Source organism: Rhynchophorus ferrugineus, unplaced genomic scaffold (assembly GCF_030347505.1).
Source record: "Rhynchophorus ferrugineus isolate W39M unplaced genomic scaffold, kcgeb_rfMv2 rfM1, whole genome shotgun sequence".
NCBI classification, from domain to species: Eukaryota; Metazoa; Arthropoda; class Insecta; order Coleoptera; family Curculionidae; genus Rhynchophorus; species Rhynchophorus ferrugineus.
The window spans coordinates 63,162,201-63,181,487 of record NW_027472580.1 but is presented as its reverse complement, the minus strand read 5'-3'; the positions used below and the strand labels follow the sequence as shown (position 1 = coordinate 63,181,487).

Genomic DNA, 19,287 nt, shown 5'->3' with positions numbered 1-19,287 from the left:
TAAAATAATATTTTCAAGTAAATTAATAGTTTTTGTGATTAGAACTCTTTTATATCTAACTCATATGATAATGTTACTGAGCAAATGTTATATTGAAAATGGTATTTTATGAATATATTTTTATAATTATATATATATTTTAATTTAATTGCATGCAGTTGATTTAGTAATGATTTTAGCTTTGGATAGTGAATTCGTTGGTGTATAATTGATATAAACATATTTCTTCTGCTTGCTTAGATGTAACATAACGATGAAAAAGTGTCTAATTATAGCCGGTAACATTACATAGTAACATAGTAATAGAAAAAAATATGTATATAAATAATTTATGAGAAAGTCTGAGTAGTGTGCACTTTAAATAAATATAACTATACAAAATATTATTATACGTGTTCAGAAAATCATCAAGAAAGTGTTAGTCAGTTTTGGGGGAATTTTGTAAACTGCTCCTAAATTCATAAAATAATAAAGTCACATTATTGTTGTAACCTTTTAAATTAATTGGGGGCAAGCAGTTGTCGAAAATATCCGGTTCATAGAAGAAAAAATTTATCAAGAAAATGTATCAGCTCACATAACTAAAATCAGTGAATATTGGTCAAGAGAGTGAATTGAAATGTATTGTAGCTTGAGTATATTGAAAATTAAAATATCTTTCGTCTTTAATTAAATTATCTTTAGCATCTGGGTTAAACTGCAGCAACTATAAATAAAAATTCGCCGGCAGTGGTAAAGGCCATGGGACGGTCCTCCTACTGTTGCGATAGCCGCGGGTTCGAATCCTGTTGGGGCATGGTCGTAAATTTATGTTTGTGATTGTTTAAAATTTGTCAACGTCCTAGGCAAGAGTGTAAAATCCGACAAGGAAAATGATGTCAGTTACGCCAGTAACCAGGCTGGGTAAGACCGGATGTCTTCTAGGATGATTTCTAAAGTTGGTCACTCGCCAGTCGGTAGGCTTAATGCTGAGGACCGTGGTTCGGAGCCCATGTTAAACTTTAGGCCCAGTCCAGATAAACCCATAGTTGGTAAAGGGAGACTTTAAAATATATATAAAAAAATAAAAAATTCAGTTATGTAATTGGTTCAATACTTATGGGAAAGGTATGATTTGATTTATGGTATTTAGGTTTGTATAACTTGATGACTAATACTTCAAAAATAATATTAAATTCAATAAATACAGTTTTAATAAAGACATATGGTCGTAATTTTAATCTTAACGCTAATTCTTTGGTAAGATAACATATTCCTCTCTTAAAAAAATAAATGGCGTTGGCTGTATTGATTAAAAATACATTATTGTCTATCATTATAAAAAAACCTTTTAAGGGTGAATTAATAACCGTTCATTTCAGAAAATTGCACTGTATTGTGGATTTTCCCCTAAATTGACCTTTGAACTTTGTCTCCGTGCTCTCAGTTAGTGGCCTATTTTACTGTAAAGACGTTTAACCCAATCATTAATTAAAAGTCCCAAAAAGTGTATTTTTTAGTATTTTAATTAAACAAAAGAAATTATAATATTTTCGTTTGTTATGCGGCACCGTTAAGAAGTTTATATAGTTGGTTAAAATTAATTAAAATAATGTTAATAAAACATATGATTTCTAAAATTGTCTATTTTTTTTTCATTAATATAATTCGTTGTTATTAATTGGTTATTATTTAATGTTTATTTTTTAATATTATCAAAATATAATATTTTAAAAAAATCGACTAGTTTAAATATGAATAATGGGAAAGAAAAACTAAATTTCTCAAAATTATAGAAAATGTATTTATCTAGACTTTAATGCTTCAAAAAACAGTATGTATTTTTTCCGGAAAAGGATGGTTAATTTTATCACAGAATAGTCATCGTTATCTTAACTGGAATGAAAACCTTTTTTAACAAGGATATTTGAGTTAAATGATCAATCCCACAGTCAAACGCAATCCGAGAAAGTTATATTCATGATATATTATCGATACAAGGGGAATTGTGTCAAACTCAAGCTAGAAAGGACATCAGACAGTGAAAATTTTGAAAATGATTTATATATAGCAGTGGTCTTTTTCCACATAACTCTGTGATAATGTGGTTTTATAGAATCCATACAAAATAAGTAAAGTACCAGTCTTCATTTTAATAGTTCATACTCTTTAGGAAATATGTACCATAACAAAAAAACAGACCTCATAGCTGGACAACTGGCTAAATTAATGTACTACCAATCAAAGAAGGACGTATTACACCATTATCAATAGAGGTAAATTAAAATTTGAGATAACTATAGCGTTCCAATAACACAGTCAACGCATGTTATAGATGACGTCGAATATTGCAGTTTGTAAAAGTGTAAAATTCCTTGTAAACTCGGAGCGGATTTTTACATCTTATTTTGCTCTAGTCAGAAAGGAACAGAATGCTGACTGATGACCCAGTTAGACCAATATTTGTACAATTCTTCAAAATGTTGGTGATAATAATTAGAGGTTATAAGCTGGTAATAGTTGAACATCGAAAGTTTAAATTGATGCGGCAAGATTGCGATATGCTGATATCTTACATTTTGCTGAGGTGCATTGGATGTTTTGTTGGATAAACTAAAAACAACTATAGCAATTAGTTAAGAATAAATCGGAGTTCAAGGAAAGTCGTGGGATTTGATTCAAAGATTGTCAAAAATCGAAACATTTTTGTAGAAAAGTTATAATAAAGCTTACAAATCATTTAATGCAATATTTAAACTCAAACATGTATCTGTATACTGGAAAGCAACAGAAGTTATCCTGATGTCATAGTCTGTTGACATTACTTATGAATGATGTCAATAAAATAAACAGAATAACGAAATAAGTTTGTATTGAGACAAAAAGACTCAACAATTGATCGATCAAGCTCAATGGACAACAATAAACGTTATTTTGAAGAAAATAATCCCAAAATCAAATAAATGGATTACCATTTTGAATTAAATAATACATGTACTAAAGCGATCAAGAGTAGCATTCTCCCTCTCCCCCATCTACTAGTGATAGACCTAACTTTGAGGGAATTATAGTAGCCACAGTATGATCTGCGGATGATACTATACTATAAGCAGAAGATAAGAACCAACCGCTAGGGATAAAATAATAGACTGGATCCAATAATAGCGAATACATTTAAAAGAGCTCCTATCAGTTCTAACAAGAGACCAACAAAACATGTATTTTGAACTTAAATAGTATTACTATACCATTTTTTGTGTATGTATTATATGTGGAGTTAAAAAGGAAGGAACAGATTAAAAAAAATAACCTAGCTGTAAGTAAAATATAGATAGTTATATTGATGCTGGTACATAAAAAGATTATGATTTAGTCAAGTACTAAAACCAATATGGCTATCAGACTATGGCACTGGAGCTATACCCCGGGAGGGTAATATAAGGAAATTCAAATATTTCCAATAAAATATTCAAAGGTGTTGCATAACCCAGTGAGCATATCTTGGTGTGTATGCAATGAATACTTACATAGGGACCTAGGAAATCCTAGAATCAAAGAAATAATCAAAAGGTTCACAGGGAAACATGACGCCAGTCAACATGTTCATGAAAACTCAGGGGCTTTATAGCTACAGGTCAACAACACAACACATCGTTCGTAAACTAAAAAGGACCAATCCCTGGGAACTCTGGGAACAGTAAATTGAGACATGATATTAAAAAAACTAGCATCCATATACTTGTGGACGACTTTATAAAATTACAAACTACTTGTATACTTGTTTTTTAGCATAGCATATGTATTATAGCATATATATCGCTGTATAAAGCCATACTTAGTAAAATAAAACAACTTAAAAGTATAATGGATAAGCTAATATATTCAGTCCAGCAAATAAAATCGGTACGTAGATTGTTTCTAGTCTAAATAAGTAGCATTGATTTTTATGTTCAACTACTTAGCGTGCGTTTTTACACGGTCTCAGTTCTGAGTAATGAATTACAGTTTAATTTTTTTTATATTACTATATAGCAAAATAATGTTATAATCCCCATTAAATAATGTTTTGTCTCAAATCTCTAAATTTATTTATAATATAGGCACTCTATTTATTTTATATTCGTGACTTATATAATTCGTTTTATTATAATTCCAAATGGTAAAAAATCCTTGCATAAAATATATTTTTTATACATCGCCAGAGCTAAGGCTTTCTTATTTATCGGTTTGCCGATAAATTGTTGTTAATTAGCATTTAAGCTCTGACAGGTCAATTTAACTCTCGTTTGTAAATGTGGAAAAGTGATAGAAATAAAATGATATTTGGGAGTTTTTAACTAAATCCTATTATAAATATACAGTACTGGCAAGTTAACTAAATTGGTTGAATTACAGGACGTATTTATGTTTTTTTATTATTTAATTAATATATTGTTACTAGTCATTTCCGTCTAACCTACAATTTGTCTTTATGCTAAATTAAATCTACCCATCGGCCCTAACTCAGTCTCTGCTGAAATAATGTTTATAAGTGTCACTGCTGAATTTTTTAATATATGCACCTTACTACACAAAGCTACACAAGATCAGATGTTTTGATTCTTTTGAGTCTGTGTCCTGTTCTGGTTGTATCCAAAAGTTGCAATATTTCAATATTTGTATGAGAATTGAGTCTTTCCTCATGCTCCCTTGCAATTCTTTTGATTTCTTGACTAACTGTGGGTATCTGAAGGTGTCGATGTAGGTAATCAGTCCTATAGTATTTGGGTGCACCCGCAATACCTCTCAGGACTTTGTTCTGAAAAATTTGTATTTGATTTATGTTACTCTTTGGAGAACATCCCCATAATTGAACGTATGTCCATATAGGTTTTAATATTTGCTTATATAATAGCAATTTATTATGTACTGTTAATTGTGATTTTCTTCCATTTAGCCAGTACATTTTCCTATATTTCAATTCCAGTTCTTTTCTTTTCTTCTTTATATGTTCCTTCCAGCGAAGTTTTGCATCGAGATTCATTCATAGATATTTAGCGTTGTTGCTATATGGAATGATAGTGTTATTTAATGTTATTGGTGCTTGTACGGTCTGTTTAGAAACTCAAACTGGTGTGTTGGTATTAAGTTTTTTTCGCTCTATGATCGGTTTTATTCTTTTCTACAGATGTTTTTGAGAAACCTTAGATATTACTGGCAGCAGTGATATAGGTTTATAGGCTCTTATTCCGTTTGGTGACTTCCCAGGTGTTGGGATCATTATAATTTCTGCCATCTTCCAAATGTCTGCGACATGTTTTAATCTAAATGCTGTATTGATCAAGTTGGTGAGTTTTATAATTCCCTTTCTTGGTAGTTTTGCAGTAATTCTCCTGTTATTAAATCGTAGCCTGGTGATTTCCTGGGGTTAATGTCAGTTTTAATAGCTTTGGTTACCTCTTTCTAATTCAATCATAGAATTTTCACCTTCTATGTCCGGCAAATTATGTTCAGTATTAGTTTCATTTGATTTGAAAGTTTTTTCTAGATATTCAGCAAATGCTTCTGCTTTTTGGCGATTATCACGTGCCCAATTCCCACATAGGTCTCTTATAGGTGAACTGTGTATACATGAGCGCTTTAAATAGTTTGTGGCTTTCCAGAGTGACTAATCAGTTTCTTTATCATCAGTCAAATTTCTCAGATAGTCATTTATGATTTTGTTTTTAATTTCCAGTATTTCCCTTTTCAGTCCTTGGGTTATATTGTTTAAACTATTTTTATATTCAGGTGTTCTGTTTTGTTGCCACTTTTTTTGTAATTTACGTTTTTCAGTTACCATTTCCTTCACTTCTTTTAGATAATTAATTCCTTTAGTTGTACTCTTAATTTCTGGAGTATTGTTCCAAGCAGCTTGTTGAATATCAACTACAAATTTCTCTGCTTCAAAATTTATACTTTCATTTAGTTGAATTCGTTTGTTCAATTCTTCAGCAAATGCTTCCCAGTCTGTTCTCTTGTTTGTTAACGTTGGGTTTCTTTCTTGTCTTTTTATATTTTCGCTCAACGTCAGAATCACTGGCGTATGATCTGAACTTAGCTCAAAATTTTCTTCCACCTTTATATAATTGGATGTTATGTTTATTACTATGAAGAAATCTAACAGGTCTGGGGTTTTCTCTTGATCAGTCGGCCAATAAGTAGGTTTTCTAGTTAACATGTAACTACATCTTAGTTCAGCAGTTGCTTTATGCAGTTCATTGCCTTTAGTTGTTGCCATTCTGGATCCCCATCTTGTATTTTTTGCATTGAAGTCACCTCCAATTATAAATATTTCTCCCAGGTTACTTAGGACATAATAATAATTTTCCTTTTTTTGATTGTATCTTGGAGGACAATAAATTGCGGCTATTGTAACCTTGCATCTGCTTGATTTAATAGCTATTGCTGTTACCTGATTTTCTGCTCTACTAAGCCCGGGTTCTTGATGGTCGAAAATGTTCTTTTTTATTATTAGTGCACTTCCTCTTCTTGCGGTGTAAGCTGGGTGTATGGTAGGATAAAATGTATATCCTTTAAATTTTATAAAGGATTCTTTTGTTAAAAGGGGTTTCTGATATTAGGCAAGTATCTATTTTTTGAATATCTAGGAATACTTGTAGGGTAGCGTGATGTTGCTGGATTCCATTAGCATTCCAAATTGCTATTTGGATATTTTTATCTAATGTTTTTCATTTCTAGTTTTTCAATCCTTTCGGAAAAATATTCGATAATTTTTTCTTGTTTGTCCAGCTTTGGGCATAAGTCATTTCACCATTCACGTTGTTATATTTTTTCGGTTGTTTCTTTTCACTCATTTTTTCTTTACGTTTAACTTGACCTATTATATTTCTCCTCTCTTGTAGTGTTTTAGCAACTACACATCGTCTATAACTTGCCGGATGCGCTTCATTGCAGTTTGCAGATTTCGGCTTAGCTTCTTTGAGTTTTCTACACTCTGTGGTGATATGTTTACCTGAACATTTTACATATCTAGGTTCTCTTCTGCAGAATTTCTGTATGTGTCCGTGCAATTGGCATCTTTTGCATTGCGATATTAAGCTGGATTTTTTTAGAGGTTCGTACCAAAAATGATTTTTGAGTCCGTATCATGTTCAAAGGCTAACATAAATAAAGGTAATGGCTTCTTATGGACTAAAATTTCTCCTTTGCTATTTTTGGTTTTTTCCTTTTTTTTAAATATTTGTCGCATTAAAGCATTTAAGCCCATTTTGGTTTAGTTCTGCGATAATTTTTTAACTTTTTGCTGTTGATAGAAGCCCTCTTGCCATAACTTGGTGTCTCTGGTTTGTTTGTCTTCGTAAGAGTGCCATTGCAGTTTCAGCAACTCTAAACAATCTATTATTTTTGTGAATGTCGTACCATTCGGCGTTCAATTTTATTTGTCCATTGTTTAGTACTGTTGCTTTGAATATCATATAGTTGGACCTTAGTATTTCGTAAAGCAAGTCAAATTCGGTAACATTATTTACGATAATTGGGGGTGGCCTGGGCATTTTAATTTCTTTATTTTGTTTTATTTTTATTTGCTGAAGTGAAGAGTTAGGTTTCGTTATAATTTGGACAGCAGTATCGTAATCTGAGCGTCTCATTTGTATCACTGGCCGGATTACTGTGAATGAATATCCCGATAACCATGATGAAGTTCTAATTTTGATTGGTATATTGCTGCCATATTAAAAGATGATAGTGCGCTCATAGATGCCGCCAAAAAGGTTTGGTGTTGGCTTGAGAAACATGAGAATAGCATCAGGTATTTTTCTAGGCCTGCATAATCGCTAGATCTCAACGTAATTGAACCGTTATGCCCAATTTTAAAGCAGAGATAATGTAAAAGAATGGAATAACATTCCGTAGGAAAATATTCATTCACTGTACGAATCTATTCCGTGAGAAATTGCAATTGTTTTAAAAGCAAATCGAGGATTCAACAACTTATTAATAAATGAATATTGTGCATCTGTCAGAAGTTCTTTTACATTATGAAATTGGCGATCTTGATGATTTTTAATAAACACAAATAAAACAGCTATTAAAATACAAAATATGACAAATTATATTTATTAAACTAGGCATAAAATTAATTCAGGTATAGTTGGGAAATGTCGTTACTTTGGCGCATTGTAAGTGGTAATGACAAAAAATTACGGTTTAGTTCCAAAGGTTTAGTTTAGAGACTCCAAAACTTCCAGAGACATAATCATAAGATAATGGTTTGATTTCCATGAGATCAACAAGAAGTGGTAGACTAAAAATTACTAACTGAATGATGTTTACCAACATCATCGACAAATTACGCTACCTTTATATTCAGAATGTGCTACGGACTATAACTTTTAAAACGCGGTTTAGTATGGCCTCATTGAATGAATGTCACTAAAGATACTCAATCTATTATAGGAATGGAAGTAGAAATTCGATTCTATGAGACACATAATTTAGCAATAACAAACATAAGAATATAATGAACTCTTTATATCTTATATTTGCCATATACCCAATATTTCCAGTTAAAAAGTTCCTAAGTGTTAATGGTACTATCATTTTCTTGTATTGTTTAAATTTGAAATTTACTGTAAGGTAACTCCAAATTGTAATTCGAAATGTGTGTGAACCAAACCGTTTACTATTGACCTGAATATAGAAAACCAACACAGAAACTTTAAAGCTAATTGCTTTGCGATATTCATGGAAAATTCTGTCAAAAATCTTTCTTACTTTTAATTTTTATTCTACTACAATCAGAAGAACTTGTCTGCATCACTGGTTCGACTACAATGCTTTAGTGTTTATTTATATACATTAATATACATGACTACAATAAAATCAATGATCCAGATTCAAGGAACTATAATCTGAAAAATGCTCTATTTTTTAAAATTATTGGTAAATACTCTGGCTATTAACTTCGACAAATAAGATAGTCTGCAATATTTCGTCGTCATAAAAGAACATGCAAGACTAAGTAAAGCTTAGAGGGTATTATGGCAGCAAATTATGGCTATACGAGGGAGTTCCTTCATAATTCTTTATTGTGTTAAATTTGAGTTGCTCTTTATGATATACTGAAATTCGTTATTTATTCTAATATCTGCATTATATCCTCAAATGAAACATATAATTGTTGAACAACGTTATTGTGGTTCTACAAAAATAGTATTGCTGGCTTACATAAATGGCTTATAGCCTTAACCCTTTTCAGTCATTGGATCCTTAAAAAATGAATTTCAAAGATACTCTGAATAAAAAATATAAATACATTTAGGACAAATTATTTTAGAATTTTCTTTATGAAAATTAAAAATACTGTATTAATGTGAAGGTCGGTGCTGCTTTTTTGTAACTAAATTAGTAATATTCGGGTTAATGTTTTTTTTGTTGTAATTTCAAATCGGATTCCAATTTTAATCTGTTTCTGAATTTGCTTTTGATGTAACATATATAAGAGCAGATAAAAATGTGTCAGTGCTTTTTCTGATATTTATTTATAAACTTTTTTTTTGAAGTGACCCAAAAACTTTCTTTGAAATTACATTTTAAAACTGACTCATATGATATTTCTATTAATTGATTTTCCTGTACTGTTGTCAAGCCGATGATATCTGAGACATATGCGTTGAAAAGGTCTATCCAGTTATTATTTTTGTCGGTTTCTGGAAAATAATCTCGAAAAGAAGACCTCAAACCGCGGAGTTGTTTAATAATTTCATCTTCTACTTACGTTGGTAACATTTCCTCGCCAGAAGATTCTAAAAATATTACTAGTATAGGAAAGTGATTAAGTTTTTTATCAGAGGTTCTATTTTATCTTCAACATGGAAGATATTGTTATCGTTTCCTTGTATACTTAAGTTCAGCTCATTAAGGGCACTGAAGATATCAGCCAAATATGACACCATTATAAGCCATTAAAAGTTATTGAAATAATCAAATGTTCATAGATAAAACCGCCGGGTCACAGATTAAGAAACACTGGCGTATAGGATAATAGTTTGTAATAAACTGATTATCTTAGCCGAGTCTTGGTTGTCGAAGTATTCAAAATGATATTAGTTTAGTTTTGAATTTAGACTTATGTTGTTTTTCGAATTTCACGATTTTTATAGATCATCATATTGCTTGTCGACACTCTTTTAAAGCAGTTGTTAAATTCGGCATTTACTTACTCGATTCCGTTTCATCCAACGATGATGGGCTTCCGTTTGCTTGATGCGGTGTTGCCGCGCTTCTTCCGAGAGCGAACAGCGCCTTCCCCTTTCCCTTTCCTGCCATGCCGTGCGACCTTGTGAGCACTGAAACAGGATGATTGAAGCTGAAGATGAAAGCATACACAACGATGTGTAGTTCAATAAAAACTTCCACAAATATTTTTAATTAGCGAAAAAATATAAATCGATACTATTATAAACATGTTATATAATATAATAATGCTTATTAATATAATAATAAAGAACTATTTATAACTGTGATTTTATTAAAAATATAATTAAAATACGAAAAAATACATTGCTATGCAGGGTATAAGTAATTACTTATTAAACTATTTATTACTGGAGATACATTGAACTCTATATTATTTTATAATTACGCCTATGTTTTTGTAATGTTTATATAATAATCTATTTTATAAATGTTGGTTTGGTTGACGCAGAAGTCAAGGTGACAAGATGGTCCTCCTAGATGGGATTACGAAGGTATTGTTGCGATAGTTACGAGTTCGAATTCGAGGTATGGTTATAAGTTTTTGTTTATGGTTGTTAAAAATAACTTCCTTAAAACCTTCGCCTCGTCTCTGCTTCGAACACTCCTTTGTCTAATGAAACGATAAAATCCCGGATCGAGGCGGTGGAACTGCCATTCTCGTCATAAAAGGAGTCAAACACGAGCTCCTACCATCGTTATCAGCAAACAACTTCGAAACACCATCCATTAATATCGATAGCGAAGAATGTCCTTTCGTCATTACATCCCTGTATAGCAAATTTTATGCATTCAACTATACAGAATTTCGATCATTCGTCGAAGGAAAATTTCCAAAAACAGTAGGTTGCGACTTCAACGCCCACCATCCCATCTGGGAGTGCTCCAAAGCGAACCCCGTAGGCAACGCCATCGTAGCTCTAAGTGCAGATTTTGGCTACAGTTTTGCACTGCCAGATGAACTCACCCATCCCTGCTCATCATCTCAATGCGCAGCAAGAGTCCTCGATTTCTTTATTCTTCAAGGCGTAAATCGCCTTTCCGAAGTTCGAGTCCTCGACGAACTAGATTCTGATCATCGTCCGGTCTTTCTCAAACTTGGTAAATGCGCTACCACTCAAGTCCCACTTATAATATTCAAAAAAAAGACCGATTGGAAAATCTACTAATCTCTTCTTTTGGAATCCGATCCAATTACGAAAATTCCGGGCAGGAACACTCCAGGGCAGCTCGAGAAAGCCGTATTCAAGCTAACTCGTGATGCTTAGTCCGCTCATGAATCTGCCATAGTCGAAATTTAATCACGACCCCAACCGTGGAGAAACAACCTTCCCGCTTCTATTAGACGTGAAATTCGCATCAAAAATATTCTATGAAGATTTGCTCGATTCACCCTCGATGCTGCAGACAAAAGGGTGGCGAACATGCAAGGGGGTAAGGGAGGCTGTCTCGATCTGGCGAGCGATGAAATAGAACTCATTTCTCACGGACCAAAGACTGGACGGTTCCCTTTCTTTTTGGCATGTCTCCAGATGCCTCGTGGGGAATACTCACAATGTCGTTCCTCCCCTGAAGTCAGCGGCCGCAGGAAATTTTGCAGTCACTGACCAAAAAAAAGTCGGGCTCCTCGCAGAGACCTACGAATCCCAGATGAAATTCTTGCCTCCCGCCGAGAACACTAAACCTAGAGAAAACGACACTGTCATCAACGAATCTAACTTCATCAAAAGACCAGTCACTCCAACCTTTCTTCTCAACCGTCTCGTGTCTCCAAAGTCTCTACAGACTATGATCGGCAAACGTTAAACCAAAATATCTCTGTGTTTTGACGGAATATCGATTATCTAATTAAAAAAGCTCCCGCATAAGCAGCTCGCGGAAGTGGCAAACATCATTAACTCCATAATAAGGCTGCAACATTTCCCGGCATCAGAGAACAAGAAAGAAGCAAAATCATCTTCATCTGATTACGGGCCCATCAGCATTCTCAGTGCCATTTCGAAGCTTGCGAAGAGGGCAACACTCTACGCTCTCAACTCTTTCAAAAAGGAAAAGAACATCATTCCTGATGAACAATTTGGCTTTCGCAGTTAATTTTTCATTCATTCATCCATTAGGCCACTTGTCTGGCCGCACACACCCATCACGCTCTTGAATAACGTAAAAAGCTTGGAGCAGTCCTTCTGGACCAAACCAAAGCTTTCGACAAGGTCTCGCACGACGGTTTGATCGCAAATTCCCTTGTAAACCTTTCTATTTCAGATCTGCCGAGAAAAGAGCACATTGACGTCGCGTTTTCTAGAGGTCTCAAATCAATCCGCTGAAAACCTAGGCATTTATTTTTCATAAGAAGCGTTACCCACTGAACTTCTCGCAACTTAAGATCGACACCGCAACGTTTCCAAGGCAGGATAACGCCATGTACCTAGGTCTCCACTTCGACCGACGGTTCGGATGACATTCCTAAATCCAGAAATCAATCCAGAAATGTTGGCGTGTATCAAACCTGCTATCTCTCTGATCTGCCCTTCTAGCAGATTTTACATCTTCATCAAATGCTTATTTTACAGGATATTAATTCAGCCCGTCTATGGATCTAATGTCTACTTCAAGTTTGTTACACCCAACCAGGTCATACGGCTTCAAGTTTTCCAAAATAAGCTCCTCAGGAGAATATTAAACGCTCCGTGGTTTGTCAGAAATAATCAAATTCATAGGGAAACTGACACTCCTGAAATCAAGCACTTCATATCTCAATTCTTCCACAAACAACAACTCAGCTCAAGTTCTTCTGAAAACGCGCTTGTTCGCGTGCTGGTCGATTTGCTGGGAACTTAGCACCTCGTCACCGCTAACCTCCCGTTTTCCAGGCTGATACCACTCCATACGTCGCTGCAGTCATAACTTTTGCCCCCACACGACCATGTGTCAACTCAGGTTCGTGAATTTATAGTTAGTTTCACTATCTGTTTTTTCGCCGGGTCCTCGTGCCCATAATGGGTGCCATATCTCCAAATTTTATGTAATAGCAGTAGCGACCCACGGGGGTTAAGTGTGAGGCGGCTTCGGTTTAGTGTATTGGTAAGCCCAGAGGCAGTCCCACATAACCCGGTCCAACTTGTCACTACAGGGCAAGTTTCCGCGATCAGATATGCGTCATGCAATTCCCCCGTCTGGTTTTAGGACAAAACAAAAAAAATATTGTTAAAAATGCGATTATATACGGCAAGAGTCCAGAATCTGATTCAAAATTATCTCAGTGACGCTATTATATATAGGCTGGGTAATTTCGGATGTCTTTTGGAATGATCTATCTCTAAGCTGGTCAATCAGCATTAATATGCTAAAGCCGGCGACCACGGTTCGGATGTCACATTAAGCAGTAGGTCTTGCTAAAATAAATTATAATTGATAACACTATAGCTCAAGTTAATTGAGTAATAACGATTAAAATTAAAAGTTATCTTAGTAATATTACTAAAATTACAATCTGAACAATTATTTCTTCAATTAGTAATATTGATCTAAATAGCCAATACATTCTTCCAAATTTAATATCCAGTTCCACTTTCTTCTTGTTTACATGAGCTTTCCAGTATGTCATTCATACATGCCATTCTTAAACATTTTACTGTTTGCTTGTAACAAAAACCTGTTAATAATAATGGTGTACTAAAATTTCTAATAAAATTAGATAAATAATTGGTATAAATTACATGAGTGAGGTTCCAACTTAATTTAAAACATAAATGCCAACCAATTTATTTATACCACGATAGAATTTAAATTGGAGGATCATTGCAAGGAAAGTTAAAACAGTTGTATATATTGATATATGAAGATGAAGAAACTCTTACGATTAGTTAAGAAAGCTATGTATATACGTAGTGTTAGAAATCTGGATCTGGTGGACGTAAAATGTTAAGGAACAGCTAAAATCATAAGGTATTATGTTATCGCATGTTACTTCATCGTAAAATAAAGTATTCGAAAACGCTAAATTCCTTTTTTTTCTAATAATTATAATGAGCCATTTGTTAAAAAAAATTACTTGAAGTTACAATAAATTTGTGTGTTAATTGTTGTGAAAGAAGATACATAATGACAAGATTATGACAATTGTAATAAATAAAATAAATAAATTAATAATAAATAAACAAACCTATTATTAGATTTAATGCAATTATTTAAATTTAATGCCGCCCTGTAATATTCCTGGAGTTCGCACAAGCTTTTATCCGCGCATGGCATTTTCAAAAGAAAATTTAAAGTCTCGCATGAAGGGGTATTCTAAACACTTAAATCTATTTGACAATTTATTATCTAACACTTTAATCTATCCTCTAGGTAGCGTCTTGAGACCACACCTGCATCTACACTTCTGATTTCCTAACAACAAAAAATAGTACATTTGCCGTCGACACATTTATTATTGAAAAAGACGTATCTCTGCCTAAGGCTGTAGAAAAAGTAAAAGTGGCAGGCAAGGTAATATACAACTGGACTAAAGAGTAAAACATAGAGTTTAATTGTTCCAAATCTTTCCTTGTTAATTTTGCATTATTGCGAAATGACAAAAACTTATGTCGAAACTTATTACGAAATTATGTCAGATATCAGACTTGATCTAAAACCAAAGAGATTGGAAAGAATTTGAACTTATGGACCTAAAATATCAAACCAGTTAGTAATATTTATGGATACAGTAACCATCATTAAAAAGACTATCTTTTCATTTTTCATTATAATATGTTATATTGTTAATATGTTATGTTAACATATATAAATGGTGGTTAACGACACTAAGAATTTTAAATTAAATGTAAAAATAGCAAATTCTCTATAAACGTTGGATGAATGGGATATGATTTACATACATTTTATTTAATATCATAGTTAATAAAAAACTGTATATTCCCATTTTATTTATAATAAATTGTTCATATTTGTCAAACACAATAATTGTCAGATAACGTTATTTATGTTTTGAAAATGCTTCGAAAGTGTTAAATAAAATATTTTATGAAAATCCAAATTTTCATATAAATTTTATAATAATTTCATTTTTTATATACCTGTTTATCTGTTTATATTATGTGATTAATCAGGTGTGTATCTACACTGCCGGAGATTTGCATTTGAGCAGTGCATAGTGCATCAGTTTATTTTGATTATATTTTATTGCTTAATTATAGGTATCTTTATATTGTGAATCATTGTTCAGAAACAACGTAAAGAAAATTAGTTTGATTGTGTTATTTTACATTCATTCAATCTATTTTATATTTCCTGTCAACTTCAACTGCTTCCTTCATCGTAATTAGCTCGCTGGAAATTGCAATCTATCGGAAAGTCCTCGAGTGAATCGTTGCTACAAATTGCAGTATTGATTCAAAATCGGAGCGTTCGAGTTGTGCGTGGCATTTAATTACGGTTAAATGGACTGGAAACGAAATTGTAGTTTTCGTGATGTTTGTCGTTTTATAACTCTACACGCAACGCAACTTTCGTTTGGTATATGCCCGGTTTTTTTTTGTTTGAGTACAACGTATAAGAGAAAAAACCGCATATTTCCATTAGTATATAGTTGCATTTTTGTTATAAAAGCACAACATTATTTTGAGGAAATGGTAATTAATAATAAATAATTATGTTAAATGATCCATAGCTACTTACCAAAGCTGTTCATTATTTAGAGATTGTCAATCAAAAGCTATTCTGGTAGTAATGGATCTGGCGATATAAGATTTTTGAAAATGAATTTTATTTGTTTCGTGTTATTTTGGTATTACAAGAACTTTAAATAGTACTAGAGCATCAAAGCGCTAGCGATTGATGTCAATCAGCGTACAATGTCAATGTTAAAACTATTAAAAGCTGAAACATTTAAGTTATGAAACTACATACTTTCCCTATAGAAGTGGCTGCTGCCAGCTTGGTTGGCACCACGCTCAACAGTAGATAGTCACGGGTTCGAATCCTGCTGAGATATGGTTATTTGGGATTGTCTATAATTGTGATTGTCCATCCCAGTCACACCAGTAACAAGACTGGGTAAGATCTGGGATAATCTCTAAGTTGCTTACTTGTCAGTCGATATATCTTCGAAAAATCAAATATCTTCGACATAAATTACTAAAATATTAATATACCAATTAATTAAATTATATTAATTATATTAATTAATATGAATATTAATATCTAACAAAAATATTAATATACCGATATATCGGTTGAAAATATATCGATATATCGATACATCGATATTTTCTCCCCATCTCTAGTTCGGAGCCGACCTTAAGCAGTAAGTCAAGTTCAGGTAAATCATAGTTGGTAAAAGGACACTCCAAAACATAACAAAAAACTGCCTGCTATTATGGTAATAAATATATAAAATAAAAGATAAAGTAAATATTAGGAAACATAATAATTGAAAGCGTAGCCAGTTTTCGGAATATTAACAAAAAATCGATAAACAACATTTATATATAACTGGTTTCAAAAATCTATTTAAAACTTTACAAATGATAAAAAAATGACAAGTGTAGCACATTTCAGTATGTGCCACTTTTCAATATTTCATGTAGTGTGAACAATTTTTTCTTCAGTGCATTGAAAATGTTTGAATTTCTACCGAGTAAATCTCATTTGTGGGAAGCTTTACATTTTGCTTCAATTTGAGGAAAATAGCGACTGAAGGTGATTGAATGCTGTGTGAAGCTTATGGTAATCATGCTCGGTCAGCCTCAATATGTGAATATAATGTGGTTTTGAAGTTCTAATAGTGACGATTTTGATATCGAAGACAAAGAGCGTTCTGGACAACCAGAAAAATGTTAACACAAGGATTTAAAGCCATTACTCGCTAACATAATCAATGGGGATCGCTATTGACTGCAAATAATGCATTTGAGCAAAGGACTTTGCGAAAAACGGCCGGAAAACGAGCAAAGACATAACAATGGTATTCTTCAGCATGACAGCGCTCGATCACATGTTGTGAAATCAGTGAAAACATACTTGGAAACATTAAAATGGGAAGTACTACCCCACCCGCCGTTTTCTCCACACCTTGATCCTTTTTTTTACTAGTTGTTACGATATATAAGTCATGACTTGTCTGAGCAGTTTCATTTCTTATGAAGATGCTAAAAATTCGAATCATAGATTGCCTCAAAAGATACGTTGTTCTTTCGGGATGGAATCTGTAAATTGCCTGAAAGATAGGACAAAGTAACGGCTATCGTTGGATAATACTTTGAATAAAATACATTGGACAGATTTTTCACAATAAAACTTCAAATTTATAAAAAAAACTTCCATGAAAACTAATTTATAGGCTTATTAATTAAAATAATTCATCATTTTCTGCAAAATTCTCCAATATTTTTGACAATGTAATAACGAAATAATATTGTTGGTTTGGCAGCAATCGATTTATTAATTCATTCTCGCAGATCTTCGGCATTTCGAATCCGTATTCCAGCCGAGTCATTTTAGAAGAAGGCGCTATGTCTAGTGAGTTGGGTGGGTGCGATAGAACTGCCCATTCGAGCTGTAATAATCTATCCCTCACAAATTTTGCCATGTGCGGTCAAGTGTTTTCACTCAAGATGATGAAATGCCGATGCCGAAACGGTTCGAAATAAATTTTCAGTCAATTTGGTAGCCATTTTCCATCCTTTTTTTGTTCATTCAATGTTTTTTGAAGTTTTGATCTGGGTTTTCGTTTGTCGTTTTTTGTATATTTTTGTGTATATTATTTTCATTTTATAATAAATAAATCAGCAATTAGGAAGCAAAACAAACAATTGGGATTTGAATCACCATTAGTTTTTAAAAGTGTTTTATGGCCTTCAGAAGAAGATTTTTTGACATGAAACTAAAATAGTTCAATAACATTAAATGGAAAACTGTTTTTTTTCATGTGAAAAATGTCAAAATCATAGAATTCATCAGCTAGGTGAGGTTATTTAATAATTGCTATGATTGATTTTTCACCGATTAAGATACATACAAGAACGTAATATTAAAGGCAATAAATTATTAATTTTATTTCAAATTAAATTGCTGGAAATATATTTTGCTTATTTATTATATTATATTGATTGGGTGACTTATTACATTAAAAATTCAGTTGGATTCTAGTTAATTACGTGATTTTTTACGTGCTAGTAAACAATTTAGAGATTTAGGTATGCAGTGAGCGCAATTCATTAGTAAATTGGGGAGTTGATATACTGGAACCTTTACTGAACTCGGCATTTGTTTCAATACCCTAACTAGGGGAGACCTTAGTATTAAATTATCTAGATTGGAAGAGAGGAAATATAAATTATATAGTTTTACTAACACGCCGATGTAAATATATGTTTGCGTGTAAAAATAAATTAATTTTTACTATAAATGAAATTAGTTTTTTTTGTTATAATTTTTGTTACACTTTTGTTAACCTTGGTTGATGGCTAGGTTGATTTGATTTAAGTAATTCAATCGTTAACACTTCATATTATAAACATATTGGTCTATAAATTAATTTAGTGGGATTTCAAACAGAGGGTGTTACTGTGTATTAAATCCCATCGAGTATATTTGTAACCAATTTCATGTTGAAGCCTCACTGACAGTGACTTTCACTTCTCAGTATGTGTTATTTCGCCAAACAAGTTTTTTTCAGTGCGTTGAAAATGTTTAAATTCGTACCCAGTAAATGGAATTTGTGAGAAGTTTTACTTCTTTACTTTAATTTGAACAAAAAGGCGGCTAAAGGCCATCGAATTTTGTGTGAAGCTTATGGCAACCATGCTCCGATTTTGACTGGTGAATACAGACTATGTTTTAACAGTGGTAATTTTGACATCGAAGACAAAGAGCGTGCTGGACAGATTACAAAGTTTGAACACCAGGATTTGAAGGCATTACTCGATAACGATCCATGTAAAACATTAGAATAATATGTAGAATTATTGGGAGTGACGCAATGAACAGTTTCTAGCCACTTGAAGAACATGGGAATAATCCAAAAACCTTGGATATTTTGGAAACCTATGCTGTATGAATTGAAGCCAG

The 19,287-nt window shown here is 32.8% G+C and overlaps 1 protein-coding gene across 1 annotated transcript in view; it reads right to left on the bottom strand.

Annotated features, from left to right (window-relative positions):
• LOC143198751 (uncharacterized) overlaps positions 1–19,287 on the bottom strand; it is a 292,680-nt gene that overhangs the window by 24,046 nt on the left and 249,347 nt on the right. The window contains exon 4 of the mRNA XM_076408252.1: positions 10,185–10,310. Coding sequence (XP_076264367.1) covers positions 10,185–10,310 — 126 coding nt within the window. The remainder of the gene's footprint in view (positions 1–10,184; positions 10,311–19,287) is intronic.